The sequence below is a fragment of the Rana temporaria genome, chromosome 2 (genome assembly GCF_905171775.1).
Source record: "Rana temporaria chromosome 2, aRanTem1.1, whole genome shotgun sequence".
Taxonomy (NCBI): Eukaryota; Metazoa; Chordata; class Amphibia; order Anura; family Ranidae; genus Rana; species Rana temporaria.
In genome coordinates this window covers 223,646,089-223,661,107 of record NC_053490.1, presented here as the reverse complement: position 1 = coordinate 223,661,107, position 15,019 = coordinate 223,646,089, and the positions used below count along the sequence as shown (strand labels likewise).

Genomic DNA, 15,019 nt, shown 5'->3' with positions numbered 1-15,019 from the left:
GACAGGTCCATAAAGGCATTAGTCAATGTGTTTGTGTGAAGGAACTCAAGTGGTGTGCACAAAGCCCTGACCTCAAATCTATTGAACACATTCAGGATAAATAAGAACTTGTTTAACATTAGTATCTGATGTCACAATGTTATTTTGGCTGAATGGGAAAAATAATTGCTCCTAGACACATTCCAAAATCTTCTTCCCAGAGAGTGAAGATTGTTATAACAGCAAGGTGTCAGGGAGTTAACTTGGGGACTTGCAGTGAACTGTCCAAAAAGCTCATATAGTTGTGATGGTTAGTTGTTCACAAACTTTTGGCTTTTAGTGTATATGTAAACACAAATACTAAAATAACGTATATGCTGTCACATATAAAGTAATTTTCAGTATATCTAAATTTGCAGCATTCAGTTAAGTAATACCTAGTGAAGGTCCTTGTGCATCCATTTCCAACTATAGAATGACAATGGTCTGTGTCGCCCACAAAATGTATATCACTATTTTCACCCTGTCATCTGCATTCCCAATGTCTTTTCTACAAGTGGCTGTGCTAACACAAATTACACAGACATGGAACACCATCGTTAAACAACCCTTAGAAATTATATGCAGCAGTTGTTGGAGTGCATGTATGTAGACAGAAAATTGATGAAGAAATTAGGCTGATATTTACCAAAAGATGAAAAAAAATGCCAATTATTTATGAGACACAATATCTTGGGTACAGTATGGTCACAATCTAGAACATCATTAAATATTCAGCCATAATCTAGGAAGTTGATTTACTAAAGGAAAAAAGGCTTTTCTCGTTTTAAGGTAGGTTGTAGTTTGCAAGGGAATATTCCCCAGAGCTTAGTGAATGAGGAATGAGGAGTTCTATAGAGTGCAGATAATGCCTCTCAAAAATGAGTCATGCCAACAAACAAAAATTTTTTAGAAAGCCCCTTCCCATGTAGTCCTTACAGTGTTCTTCTCCTTGAAAACAGTGAAGGTAAGTGCACTTCAACCATATACTATGCCCAATCTGCTCACCTGCAGGTCTGTGTCCAGTTTTGCATATGCAGAGTGGATACGGACACAGCCCACTATACTTTTTTTTTGTGGATCGGATTGGAGATAGAACACACGTTGGTTTACATCTGCCACTCCTTAGGGGTGAACGCAGGGTCCAATTGGGTCGAACTGACCGTGTGAAGGGGGCCCAAGGCTGCTTTCACACTGATGCGCTGTGGTTTACCTGCACTGTGGGTCCAATGCAGTGTACCTTTGGCTTCCCTGCACTTTGCAATAGACTTCTATTATATTCTGCAGGTTTGGTGCACTTTCAGAGAGCTCACCAAACTCAGTGCAGGTAACCCGCAGGTGCATTGCTCTGCATCTGCCGGTCAGTTTGAAAGCAGCCCAGTAACCACTGCAGAACAGATATGCCCATGTATACACTGTGATTTTAGTAATAAACTGAACTTTAATAACAGTATTCTATTCCATCTTAGAGCATAAGTTCTTGGACACATCAGAGGGCTCTGCGGGCCACATGTGGCCCCCGGGCCACTGGTTGGGCACCCCTGCCTTAGGTAATAAAGGTCAGGTTCCACTATATCTGTGTATGAAAAGAGGTTAAATCTCCAATTCCATCCAACAAACATACACTCATGAGTAAGTAAGATCTCTTCCTCCTGTCACCAGAAGGTTGTCTAACCAGGAGAGCTGCTACATGTGAGCTGCCATGTTTATTATCTACTGCCTAGGTGTGAGAAACACATGGGGAGATGCTTTTCAAGAATCTCTGGTGTGTTGGCACAAATGTTTTTTGAGCATTATTATCTTCACTTTACATGATAGAGATGTGTATGTTTGTGAATTGTGACTTGAACAGTACAGTGAGCACTATGATATTATTTTTTTTCTCTGTGTCATATTGGATAAAAGGAAGATATGGCATTTGTCATGCTGGTATTCCTGTGGATGTGGAGGAGTGATGACACACAGTCCTTTATTTATTACCAAGTGTGTGATAGACCTCCTTCAAACTAAGAGGTTGCGGGTGAGTCAAGTGAGCACAGTGTGCATAGTGAAGACATGTTTGAAGATTGTTCACAGTTTTCTTTTTTTTTTCATTGAAGATTGCACTATTAGGTCTTTATAAATTCTGGACTATGTTTTGAACTGCTTGAGTTTTGTAGGATGTTCAATGAGTTTTCTTTGGACATTTTGGACTTTTTTTAGGCAAATTGTCTAAATTTACTTTGGATATTTTTCTTAGTGCTTCACTATTTTGTCAGTTTCTATTATCTGTCTGGGGTGTGAATCACCTGTTAGTGCTGGCTTGTTTTACCTGGATTTTTAGGGATGTAGACATAATTGACCATACAGCTATCTCTATACGTATATGTCAGCACATCTGCAGTGCTGGAGCAGTAAAGTGTTAACGGGGCCAAATGATAACTTATTTAGTTAACATCTGATTATTTTCATTTGGTGGCGGGGTTCTATGGGGGTTGGAGGTCTGCAACCTATGAGTTTGTGGTGAACTGGTAAGGATCATGAAGACACTTCTACTAGTTTACATTGGATGGAAGTGGTGTGTTTTATAGGGTAAGTTCACTTTTAATGCACTTGACCTCATTAGTCCTCACTGCCTCTTTCAGTATATATAAATATATATATATATATATATATATATATATATATATATATATACACACACAAAGAATAAACTTATAAAATAGAATAGAAATAATAGAGATCATGGTATGCTTGTGTGGGAACAGCAGAACCCAACACTGAGGATTTTCCAAAGGTGGCGGTGCTGTACCAAGCAACAGTTGACACAGAAAATCTCAGCACAGTTAGGAAGGTAAGTATGTGGCTGTTTAGTAATGATGTACTGCATTCATTTTATAATTATTCTTATGCTATTGTTGCCAGAGTATATTATTATACACCTAGACAAAAGTAGGCTTTCTGCTTTTCTTGACATCATATCTGTCTATTTCTTTGTTTTGGAATGTTGAAGGCTATGTAGCTAAGCTTCAACTTTCTGTATTGTGATTGTAATACAATACTGTCTAGTCTGAAGATGTATTATATTGAATGTAATTATTTGTTAAAATACATTATTACATAATTGATTGTATCAGCTTAGTATATAAGCTGAAGTAAAATGCTAGGACACAGGGTTATTATGTTACATGGGTGAAATGTGACAGTGGCAGTGCCATATGATTGGCTTTGCTTGGCTAATTTATTAAATGTTTCATTTTGTTGTATTATGGTTTTCTTTAATTAACCGCTTGCCTACTGCCTCATGCACATTTATGTTGGCAGAATGGCACGGGCAGGCAATGCAGTGTATATATACATTGCTTTGAATCCTGCCCCCTAGCGGGCACACACACCCACCGTGGTCTCCGTGACCGTGCTTGCGGGACCCGTGGACTCGATGTCCGCCGGTGTCCCATGATAGGGTCACGGAACGGCAGAATAGGGGGGTCTTTGTTCTGCCTGGTGACACAGCACTGATCGTCTTCTCCCTCTCATCGGGGGCAGCGATCAGTGACATATCAATAGTAAGCCATGCCCCCTAATAGTTAGAATCACTCCCTAGGATACACATAACCCATTCCCTGCCCCCTAGTGGTTAAACCCTTCACTGCCATTCACATTTATACAGCAATCAGTGCATTTTTGCAAAAAAAAAACACAACACACCATATAAATACCTGGAATGTTAGATATGTTCGAGCTAGAGGGAGACCAAAAGTAAATTCTGTACCTTGCAAGTATGGTGCATAAAAGGACCCAAACAACATGTATCCTAGCTTTTCCAAAATATAGGGCGACCTAATGTGTATAAACAACCCCAAAGGGGAACAAAAGAGAAAGGTCTCATAACTAAAAACTGCCAACAATATTGCAAGGTAAATAGAAACAGAGAAAGTGACCTAAGGTGTAAACAGTCATTACTGCACTAACCTGTATAGGAAATATTTCTTTATGGGACAATGCAAAGCAAATTCAAAGCATTAGAAAGTAGAGTTCCAGGCAGGATTCAAAGTCTGTCTAAACCAAAAATGTCCAAAAGGAAGGGCACTTAGATGGTATACAAAGTAAGATGCATATAAGGATACAACCTCCCTATAAGTTGCACATAGATTCCAGTATTTAAGTAAGTAATAAGTACTGTATTTATTGGCGTATAACACTCACTTTTTTACTCTGAAAATAGAGGGTAAACTGTGCCTGCGTGTTATACGCAGGGGGCTGTGGAAGTTTTTTTTCCTGAAACTTCCCTCTTAAATTTTGGGTGAGTGTTATACACCTGTGTGTGTTATACGCCGATAAATACGGTATGTATCTTACTCCGATACAGGTCGTATTCAATTAAATTTTCACCAGGTCTGTTATGTCTGAAAGATCGCTGCAACCAAAAAACACATCAAGGAAATCTACAGGGAGTGTCTAAGTCTCCCGAGAGCGCATTCATCCAGCACACGATCTCTGCACAGACCAGCCCTTAAGAGGACAAAAGGGGCGGTCACTGGGGAGCTGGATGAGCCCTCTCTCAATTGGCCAATTATCCATAGCGTATTAATATGGCATAATAAGCCCAATACAAAGAAGAGCACCAAAATGGTGCCAAACATTCCACAGTTGTTTATGTTGCTTACGTATTGTGATAACCAAATCTGGTAACCCCATAATGTATAGAGCTCAAAATAATTAGGGGATGGATTTAGGTTTAACATGGTAATTATTTTTTTCAGATTTATCCAAAAAAAGGATACTCCTCCATTGCATGAAAAACAGACTGGGAACATATCATGCCACATGACTGTAGATTTAGATATGTGTTTTCAACATTTAGAATAGCTTTATTCTTTCAACTAATCCTATTAGTTGAAGTGATGAGGGGGCACGGGGTGGGGGATAGGGGAATGCTCCATTCACAGCTCCATTCTAATCAAAACATATTTATGTATATTACTTTCTTTTGCATAGGCTTGGAATAAGTAAATACTTCCTTCAAGCTTCAAGTATTGCTGTCCTTGACCCTACTGGTGACACTTCACCTCAATTCCTGTCACTGTGATAGTCTGTGACATACTGTAGGATAATAAATAGAGGGATACAGTATCACCGGAGAGGAAGACATGATTATTGCAACAGAGGTTATAACCCTTTCCCAACTTTATTGAAAACATTTGTTTTTGTATTTTCAGTCTCTGCTAGAGAGTTTCCAACCATGGAAATGGGCTTCAAATATGTATGTGCATATGTGTTTGAGCGTAAATGCATACTATTGGCCATCATATTAATTTATTCTTGCCATCGGAATATATTTACATGAATCGGGTCGGCATAGTGTTTAACGTCACCGCGTTTTGGACGGTCGGAATTTGGGGTGACAGTGTGTATGCAAGACAGCTTGAGCAGAATTCCGATGAAAAATTCCTTCGGATTTTATCCCATCGGAAATTCCGAACGCGTGTACAGGGCATTACACTACCCTCTCCCCAGACTGACAATGCTGCTGTCCACAGGTGTCTTCTTTACTACTTCATCCAGGATGCGGCCACCCTAAAACAAGAAGTGTGTTACTGGCTGGATTACCAGATGGAATAAAGGAAAAAAGCCTAAAAAAACAAGCAAATTCAGCCACCACATCTAAGAATTGTCAAGCTGCAATATCTTACATTTTGTTTTTTGGGTTTAATACCTCTTCAACTATAATTTACTTTAATAATTCCCATATAAGCAGCACACATTTTGGTTGTGAATATGTATTTATTTATTTATTTATTTAATTTTTAATAGGTAACTCTACAGGATTTAGAACAAAAGCACCCTCATTTGGAAGAACTCATAACAGCAGCACAAAATCTGAAAAACAAAACAAGCAATCCAGAAGCTCGTGCAGTGGTAACAGATCGCAGTAAGTGCTCCATATTGGTTATAACAGCAGGAAACTTTGAAAGCTGTTTTGTCATGGTCCTATAGGGTCCTATGAGCTCATACCTGCTGATTCTTGATACTGAAAGGTATATGGGCTGATATTAAAGTGGTAGTTAACTCAGCTCTATTTTTTTTTTCTTTTTAGGGGCCCCCAGATAGGTTATGCCAAAAATGCTAGTATGCACAGCATATTAACGCATAATGGCAGACATACCTGTCGAATGGTGCCCTTCAGTGCTGCGATGTGATTGAGCTGGTGGGCCCCCATTGCTTCTATTTTCACCAAGTCTTTCTTCTGGGTTCTGTGCCTTTGGCCGTTTGAATTACCGGACTGCAATGATGTCACTTCCACACATGTGCACGGGATTCACATCGCCATGGCACAGATTATGAATGATGTTATCGGCAAGACCTGAGTACCTGAGTATCTTAGTACTCGCTGTGTAATACACATTTGAAAGCAAGATGCAAGGAGTAACTGCCTAATGTACACTATATATTAGTACATTTACTAAAATTATTGTTAAATTATCATTTTATTAAATTTTTTCAAATATTTCATTTAGAATATATACTTGCTAATTTTATATGCGACTACAGCAGAGGAAAATATTAGGTTAGGGATTAAATAATGTTTAGACGGTTGATTTGTTTATCTCTACCTTTTACAGAGTGTCAGTCATCTCTTATGTAAACAATGGCTTAAACCATGCCTAAAGCATTGTTAAATAGGGTAAACTGTTTTGCCTCTTTGTATCAGCGTGATGGTACCTGTTAATCCTGAAGAATCCTGTAATGCTGTGAGAAGCAGCAACATGCTGAATCCAAGAGTAAATCCTAAATACATTTATTTTCAGGAAAGTCACTACACCAAAACCAATATTTTAGCTAAATTTGACACTTTTGCATAATGCTCTGTATTTTTTACATTACCCAAGCATACATCACACTAGAGTCGTACCCTATCAGCTAATTAAGAGATGACTGATCTCTCTTTTATTTGCATTAAGTTTACATTGAATATTTATGTTACCAATTTCAGCTACTTCAAGAATCAACTTTTAAAAGGGTAACAAAACTCTATTGGCTGAGACTAATAAAACAACACTTAAATGAATAAATTTCCTGTCCATAATGACTCAGGGGAACATTATTGTCCTGTGTTTAGAATTTGAAATCATTAAAGCAGAACTCCAGGAAAGTTTTTTTTTTTTCCATGCAGCAGGGCTGCATTTTCTTTACTATGTCACAATTCATTGGACAGCTAATGGCCCTAATACAGTTATCTTTATCAGGGTTAAAAAGAAAAGCCACATCCCTTCATTCGGCTCCTCTGTTCCTACCGGGGCCTATTCAGTGGAAAAGGGGTTCCTTAAAAAGTGATCTGTCCCAAAACTGCTTGTTTTGTGAAGGGTTGAGCGCAAAGGTTATACTCACCTAATCCACTGATCCTCCGGAAAACTGCACTCCCTCATGTCAAGTGGTGGACTGTTCCTGCTATCCTCACATCCAGAGCTGGTCTATGGGGTTGATGATGTCAGGAACAGTCCACTGCACAAGACTAGGGGGGGCAAGAGCGGCAGAGACTGGTCTTGCTCTGGGAGGATAAGCGGATTAGGTACGTGTACCTCTGCTCTGCAATCCCCTAGATAAGAATGAGCAGTTAACCTATGCAGTGAGGCTCGCTGCATGGTGAAAAAAATCCCAGAATTGTGCTTTAAGAAGAGTCATTTTCCTTAAACCACACATCTTGCACCTACAGGTAAGCCTAGATTAAGGTTTACCTGTAGGTGCAAGAAATATCTGCACGGGTTTAGGAGATATTTACTGTAATTACAGACACCGATGTCTACGGTGCATGCGCGCCGTAGGCAACGGCAAAGGCGCACTGAAAGTGTCATTTTTCTTAATGGCATAACCAGGGTTAATGCCGTATTTTCGTGCATGTACTGGGACCTGCCGTCATCGCCGCTCCGGCCAATTACAGCGCCAGAGCGGCAAAAACAGGAAGTATCTGCGAGGGGACATGGTGGCAGCGGGGAACGAGGAGGACTTCGGGGGCTTTGATATCAGGTAAGCACCACATAATGAGCTAGTATGCTATGCATACTAGCTTATTATGCCTTTCTCTTGCAGTTTTTTTTCCCCGTTATTCGAGGGGGGTGGGGGTTTACTTCCTCTTTAAGCAATAAAAATGACAGATTTTTGTAAGCTTTTTTTGTATTAATAGGTACAGTATAAAGAGGAAGGTTAATGTTATTTTAATATCTCTACCCCCCCCCCCCGTGATTTGACAACAATTCACACCAGAATTTTTAAAGCTTGTCTAAGCTGTCAGAAAAAAGGGGGGAAATTACATTCTGCAGAGCTCAGTGAGTGCTGATTGGCGGTAAGAGAGACCCCCTCTTCACACAACACACAGGAACAGAGCTGAGGCTGTCAATCTGCAGGAGGTCCCTTCCCTGTCACCTTTTTTCTCTTGGTGTCAGGAAAACTTGTGCAAAGTGACTCATGCAGATAGCAAATGAACAAATCAGCAGACATAAATTAAACGTCGGGCTCTGGATTGAGACAAGTACACACTATAGCAGGATATGCTTTGTTCATATTTCATGTCTAAGGTTTATAACCACCTAATAGCACCATGGTGTTTTACCATATTTTTGCACCATAAGACACACCTAACCATAAGACGCACCTAGGTTTTGAAGGAGGAAAACAAGAAAAAAAATCAGAACCAAATGGTGTACCAAAATATTTACCAGTGCCCATGAAATGCAGCCTGAACATTGCCATTAATGCAGCCTGACCTGTGCCATTAATGCAGCCTGAACATTGTCATTAATGAATAACATTCAATTTAATTAAATACACAGTCCACTTTGCTGCAAATATAGTCACTGGCTGCCTGCAGGAAGAGAACGGACAGAGCTGCAAATGGAGGGAGGGAGGAGAGGAGCAGGTGGATGGGTTTTCCACACACAGGAACTTATTTATGTTCCCCTCACTTACTTCTCATGACGTATGGCGGCGTGGGGGCGGGACCGGCAGTGGTGGGGGGCGGGGCCTAATGTATATTCGTTCTATAAGACGCAGGGACATTTTCCCCCCACATTTTTGGAGGGAAAAAGTGCGTCTTATAGTCCGAAAAATACGGTAATTATGTAATTAGAACACCTACCGTCCTTGGACAATCAGCATTAGTCTTGATGCATTCCATGGTAATTGGATTTAGGTGACTAGGTAACCCATGTAACTATTGCATTAATGCTGCACTATGTTCCTGAGATTCATTAGAAGTGAGAAAGTCACTTGAATGAGTGCTACCTCTTCAAATTTCAGAAAAGGTCCACTTAAATGTGACTAACTATTGCTGGCTATGCTATTTCCTGGATAAATGAACACCTTTACAGACATACAGTTGATGTGAATACAGTTTTGGGATACTACAGGGTTTATTTAAAGTGTAAGTTCACCTTTGTACATTGTATTTCTAAATTCCATCTCCCCTATGCACCAATATAGCATTCATGTACTTGTATTGCAAAAATATCAAAGCTTTCCATTAAATCTACAGCCACTTACTTTTCTTGTCCTAATCCACATTTACAGACATTTCCATTAGTAATATCTTCTTCCTGATCAGAGTTTAGGTCATAACACAGGAAGTAATTGACTAGCTGATCTCATTGGCACACACCCTGCATCATCTACCCTCCAATTCCCATGTGTATGTTTTTTAAATGAAATTCAATCAAATAGTGATCACTCTTCTCACTAAATACACAATATACAATCAGATTGCATAGTGTATGGCCATGTTTGTGCACCTAAAATTACTAGTAGAGCTTTCAGTGCCATCAATTGTTAACGGCACACCAAACACAGAAGCAAACACACATTTTGTTATGTGAAAAAACGAGGGGCAAATGCTGCAAAATGCACAGTAAAAAACACACAACCCACAAAACGCCAAAATGTCCCATTAACCACATGTAGTGCAGCCAATTGAAATCAACAGGCTGCCCTATGTGTGTCACAGGAAAAACGAGACACAACATGTACACTCCCACTATGCTAAATGTGAATGGGGCCTGAAAGTGAAATTGGTGCCATAACACAAGAACAACGAGGCTCCATTCACATCTGTGTGTTTCCATGCATTTGAGAAGTGCTCTGCACCAAAACTTGCAGTAAATAATGCACTAAGGTCCACTCTAAAAAATAGTTCTGAAACTTCTTTGGGACGATTGATGTGTGTAGGGCATCCCATTTAGGTGGATGGGCTGCCCTACGTGTGATGAGTGAAAATGCTCCAAAACACCTCCTCACCTTGCTAAAAAAAAAAAAAAAAAATGCATGTGGAAGTGTTTCTCTCCACTCCCTTCTATGTACTTGTATAAAGATGGCCATGCACTATGCAATCTGATTGTGTATTTGGGTGTCCGTTTATGGAGCAGTGAAGAGCGGTGATCCCAGGGATCACCAGTGATCACAGCCCATAAACAGTTTATGAAACAGAGATAATCGGGGGAGAAGATGTTTGAATTTGTTCTCCCGCCGATTATCTCTTCACACAGTGAAGTCTCATAGACTGACACAGAAACGGCCAGTTTATGAAGCTGTGATCTGAGCACTTCACTGGCGATCTGTGTCAGAATTCACATGCCCCGATTCACCATCTCAGAGCTGGTGAAGCGGGGAGTGAAGAGGGAATCCCGGGGGTTCTGAGGAGGAAGGAGGAAGATTTTTAACTTCCTTCTACCTCGTTCTGACCCCCCAACACTGTAACCATGCCCCTCTGTAATATCTATGTGTATACATATATATATATATACACACATATATATAATGTGTACATGTATATATATATATATATATATATATATATATATATATATATATATAATGTGTGTGTATATACATGTATATATAGTGTATGTGTGTGTATACATATATATATTATGTAGGGGACTCGTTATTTTAATTACATTGACCACGCGGTCTGTCAGTGTAATGAGCGGTTATAATTTATCACCGCTCAATAAACTGACATCTCTGTGTTTCTGTGAATTTCTGGTACTGTAATCTCGTAGGGTCTCACGAGATTCCAGTGTCAGGGGCCGTTCTCCAGTGTTAGAAGCGTTGGAAGATCACTTCGCTCCTCCGAGGGTGAAGCGATCTTCTCCGCTTGATAAACCGGCACACAGAGGAGAAAAATCTTCACTGTGATAGCCGGAGAACGGAGCAGTGAATAGAATTCACTGCTTCATAAACGGACACATTAGTGAGAAGGGTGATCACTGATTGATTGCATTTAATAAATGTGCAGCTGGGAATGGGAGGGTGGATGATGCAGGGTGCTAATGAGGTCAGCTGGTCAATGTCTTCCTGTGTCATGACCTACAGTCTGATCAGGAAAAAGACATTACTAATGCAAATGTCTGGAAATGTGAATTAGGACAAGACAAGTAAATGACTGTAGATTTAAAAGAACGCTTTGATACATTGGTGCATAGAGCTGGAATTTAGAAAAAAAAAAGTGTACAAAGGTGAACTTACCCTTTAACAACAGCAACTTGCTGACCATAATACGAATATATACGTTGCAGTTTTCAAGTGGTTTACCCTGGTAATGGCTGAAGCTATAACCCCATTTTTTCAGCCAGCGGCTGGCTTTCTCATGAAATTACCGTTTTTACTGGCACTCCCAAGAAATTATGCGACAGTGCGGCTGGCTGGCCACAAAGGTAATACAAGACTAGATCATCTTTGATCACCTTCATGGCCCTGGAGGACTGGACCAGGGTGGAATTAAACTTTTTTTTTTTAGCAAAAGATCAAAAAAATTGGGGATCTTTTGCTTTTAAAGGTAAAGGGAGACTTGGGGTCTTTTTGATACCCGATCTCTTCATAAAGAGGACATATCATTCTTATTTATATTACAAAGGAAATTTACATTCCTTGTATTCTGTGTGAATAGATACAGATGCAGGACTCGGGAGCACGCCCGCACAGGTGTCCACCTTAGGAGAGCCTTCTCCAACATGAACACTTGATGCGGGGAGGAGCTACCAGCGCTGCCGGGGGACCCCGAAGTCGAGAATCGGGAGCCACTCTGTGCAAAAAGAACTGCACAGTGGAGGTAAGTATTACATGTTTTTTTGTTTATTGTAATAGCCAAGTGCATTTAGATTGTTAATTTTGCTGCTTTTTCCCACCAAAATATATTTAAAAATTTATTTTGACAACTTTCTGTTTTTATTGTTTTACATGTGTCTTTAGCAATTCTGTTAGAACATTTGATTTGGTACCTGTTTTTATTTGTGGATGCTCTAAATAAGTATAACAGTGTTTCGATCAGCATCTCCTGAACCATTTCTTCTATTTACTTCATGTCTGCAAAATGTAAAGTGCTGCTGTGTGCAGTTAAAGCCATCTCCACCATATCTTGCAATAGGTAAAATGACAGCAAAACAGAACAAATGTCAGTTTTATGGTCATCGGAGTGCTGAGGCTATTAAATGGTGTGCTATAACTGTGTCGTTTTTGCAGCTACATCATTAAACTGACAGTTGTTTTAGCAGTCAAATGATACCATAGTAACTCTGTTATATTGCCTCTCAAAACCTGAGAATTATATTTGTTGCACAGTTATTGTTTCTTATCATACAGAATATAGTAAATTTTAAAGTGATGTATTAGAGTGTTTCACAAAACTTATATGACAATGCTTATGGGGTTACGTGGCTATAAAGAACAACACATTTGGTAAAAATATCTCAATATGTGCTATTAAATGCTTCATAAAACACAATGAAAAAGTCTAATTAATTATAATGAATTAGATAGTCTCCAGATGTATGGGTTGCATATATATTTCTATGAGTAGTTAAGAGAATGTAGGAAATGGTTATGCCATACTGGTTATATGGCGAACCATTTAAATGGACTTTACATTTTTAATTCTGGGACTGTTCACTAAAAATGTAGCTTTATATGTGACTAGTGCTAGTGTACTAGTAAATTATATTTGCCTTGTAATTGTGGTTTAGAAAAAAAGGAAAGCTGTGATTTGGTACTGATTTTATTCTGTTCTGGCTGTTACACGTTTAGCTATAATCTTTTTTTTTTCCACTTCAGACTCCGCTCACACTTGACAGCGAGACTTGCTCACGGTTAGACCGCCCTTAACGTCTCTCTAGTGGCTTCGCATCATGCGTGGGTTTTTTTTTTTTTTTAAACAGTTGCAAATTTGTCATTTTTTGAACCTTTAGTTATACTTTTTACGTTTAACTACTTAACCCCCGGACCATATTGCTGGTCAAAGACCAGAGCACTTTTTGCGATTCGGGACTGCGACGCTTTAACTGACAATTGCGCGGTCGTGCGACGTGGCTCCCAAACAAAATTGGCGTCCTTTTTTTCCCACAAATAGAGCTTTCTTTTGGTGGTATTTGATCACCTCTGCGGTTTTTATTTTTTGCGCCATAAACAAAAATAGAGCGCCAATTTTGAAAAAAAATAATATTTTTTACATTTTGCTGTAATAAATATCCCCCAAAAATATATAAAAAAAAAATTTTTTCCTTAGTTTAGGCCGATACGTATTCTTCTACATATTTTTCGTAAAAAAAAATCGCAATAAGCGTTTATTGATTGGTTTGCGCAAAAGTTATAGCGTTTACAAAATAGGGGGTATTTTTATGGCATTTTTATTAATATATTTTTTTTACTAGTAATGGCGGTGATCAGCGATTTTTTTTCATTACTGCGACATTATGGCGGACACTTCGGACACTTTTGACAAATTTTTTGGACCATTGGCATTTTTATAGCGATCAGTGCTATAAAAATGCATTAGCTTACTATAAAAATGCCACTGGCAGTGAAGGGGTTAACACTAGGGGGCGGGGAAGGGGTTAAGTATGTCCCTTGTGTGTTCTTACTGTGGGGGGGGGTGGCCTCACTAGGGGAAACACTGATCTTCTGTTCATACATTGTATGAACAGAAAATCAGCATTTCCCCCGCTGACAGGACCGAGAGCTGTGTGTTTACACACACAGCTCCCGGTCCCCGCTCTGTAACGAGCGATCGCGTGTGCCCGGTGGCGATCGCGCCCGCCGGGCACACGCACGGGAGTCGGGGGCGAGCGGGTGGCACGCGCGCCCGCCTCCGGCGGCGCGCACGCGCCCCCTAGTGGCGGCTATACGATAGGACGTATAGCTACGGGCTCTCGCCCAGGAGAGCCGACCTGCCGCCGTATAATGACGGTGGCTGGTCGGCTAGTGGTTAACAAGTCTAACTACTTACTTAATACGCTGACTTGACTAGCCCCTTTTTTTTTTTTTTTTTTTTCCCCCCCTTCTTTCTTCCCCCTTTTTTTTCCCCAGCCCCCCTCCCCCCCCCCCCGCCCCGGATCTGTGTGCCTTGCAATCTTCTTTTTGTTTCCTCACTTATCCACTTCTGTCATTCCTTGAACAAATTTTTCCGAAAATTTAAAAACTTTCCATTTTTCCCACACCTCATTATATCTATCCACTCCTCCTGTGTCTCCACAGGCCAGGTACTCCATCTCTTCTATGTATTCCACCCTTTCTATCAATTCTTTAATTGATGGCCTTTTTGGGTGTAGCCAGTTTTTTGGGATCAGGGCCTTTGCTGCATTTAGCAGCACTGGAACCAAAGTTATTGCGTATTGTTTTTTTGTTTTTTCAGTTCCATGAAATAGACAGGTCAGTGGGCTACACGGGATCCTCTCCCCTGTTATTTTTTCGATATATTCCAGGACTTCTTTCCAAAATTCCTGTATTCTCGGGCAGTCCCACCATATGTGCATAGTTGTTCCTTTTTGCTTACAATTCCTCCAACAAAGCTCTGAGTTTTTTGGATGGATTTTATTCATTCTTGATGGGGTCAGGTGCCATCGAACCATACACTTATAGTTTGCTTCTATGGAAGTTATATCTGAGGCATAATTATAAACTGCACCTATCATTTGTGATTTGTCAATCCTTTTACCCAAATCGCTTTCCCATTTTTCTAGACAGGGCAGTGTTTCCTGGGTCT

General features: G+C 40.0%; 1 protein-coding gene across 1 annotated transcript in view; it reads left to right on the top strand.

Moving 5' to 3' along the window:
• Window positions 1-15,019, top strand: part of DMD (dystrophin) — a 2,981,380-nt gene that overhangs the window by 2,002,219 nt on the left and 964,142 nt on the right. Inside the window, exon 52 of the mRNA XM_040336499.1 lies at window positions 5,812-5,929. Coding sequence (XP_040192433.1) covers window positions 5,812-5,929 — 118 coding nt within the window. The remainder of the gene's footprint in view (window positions 1-5,811; window positions 5,930-15,019) is intronic.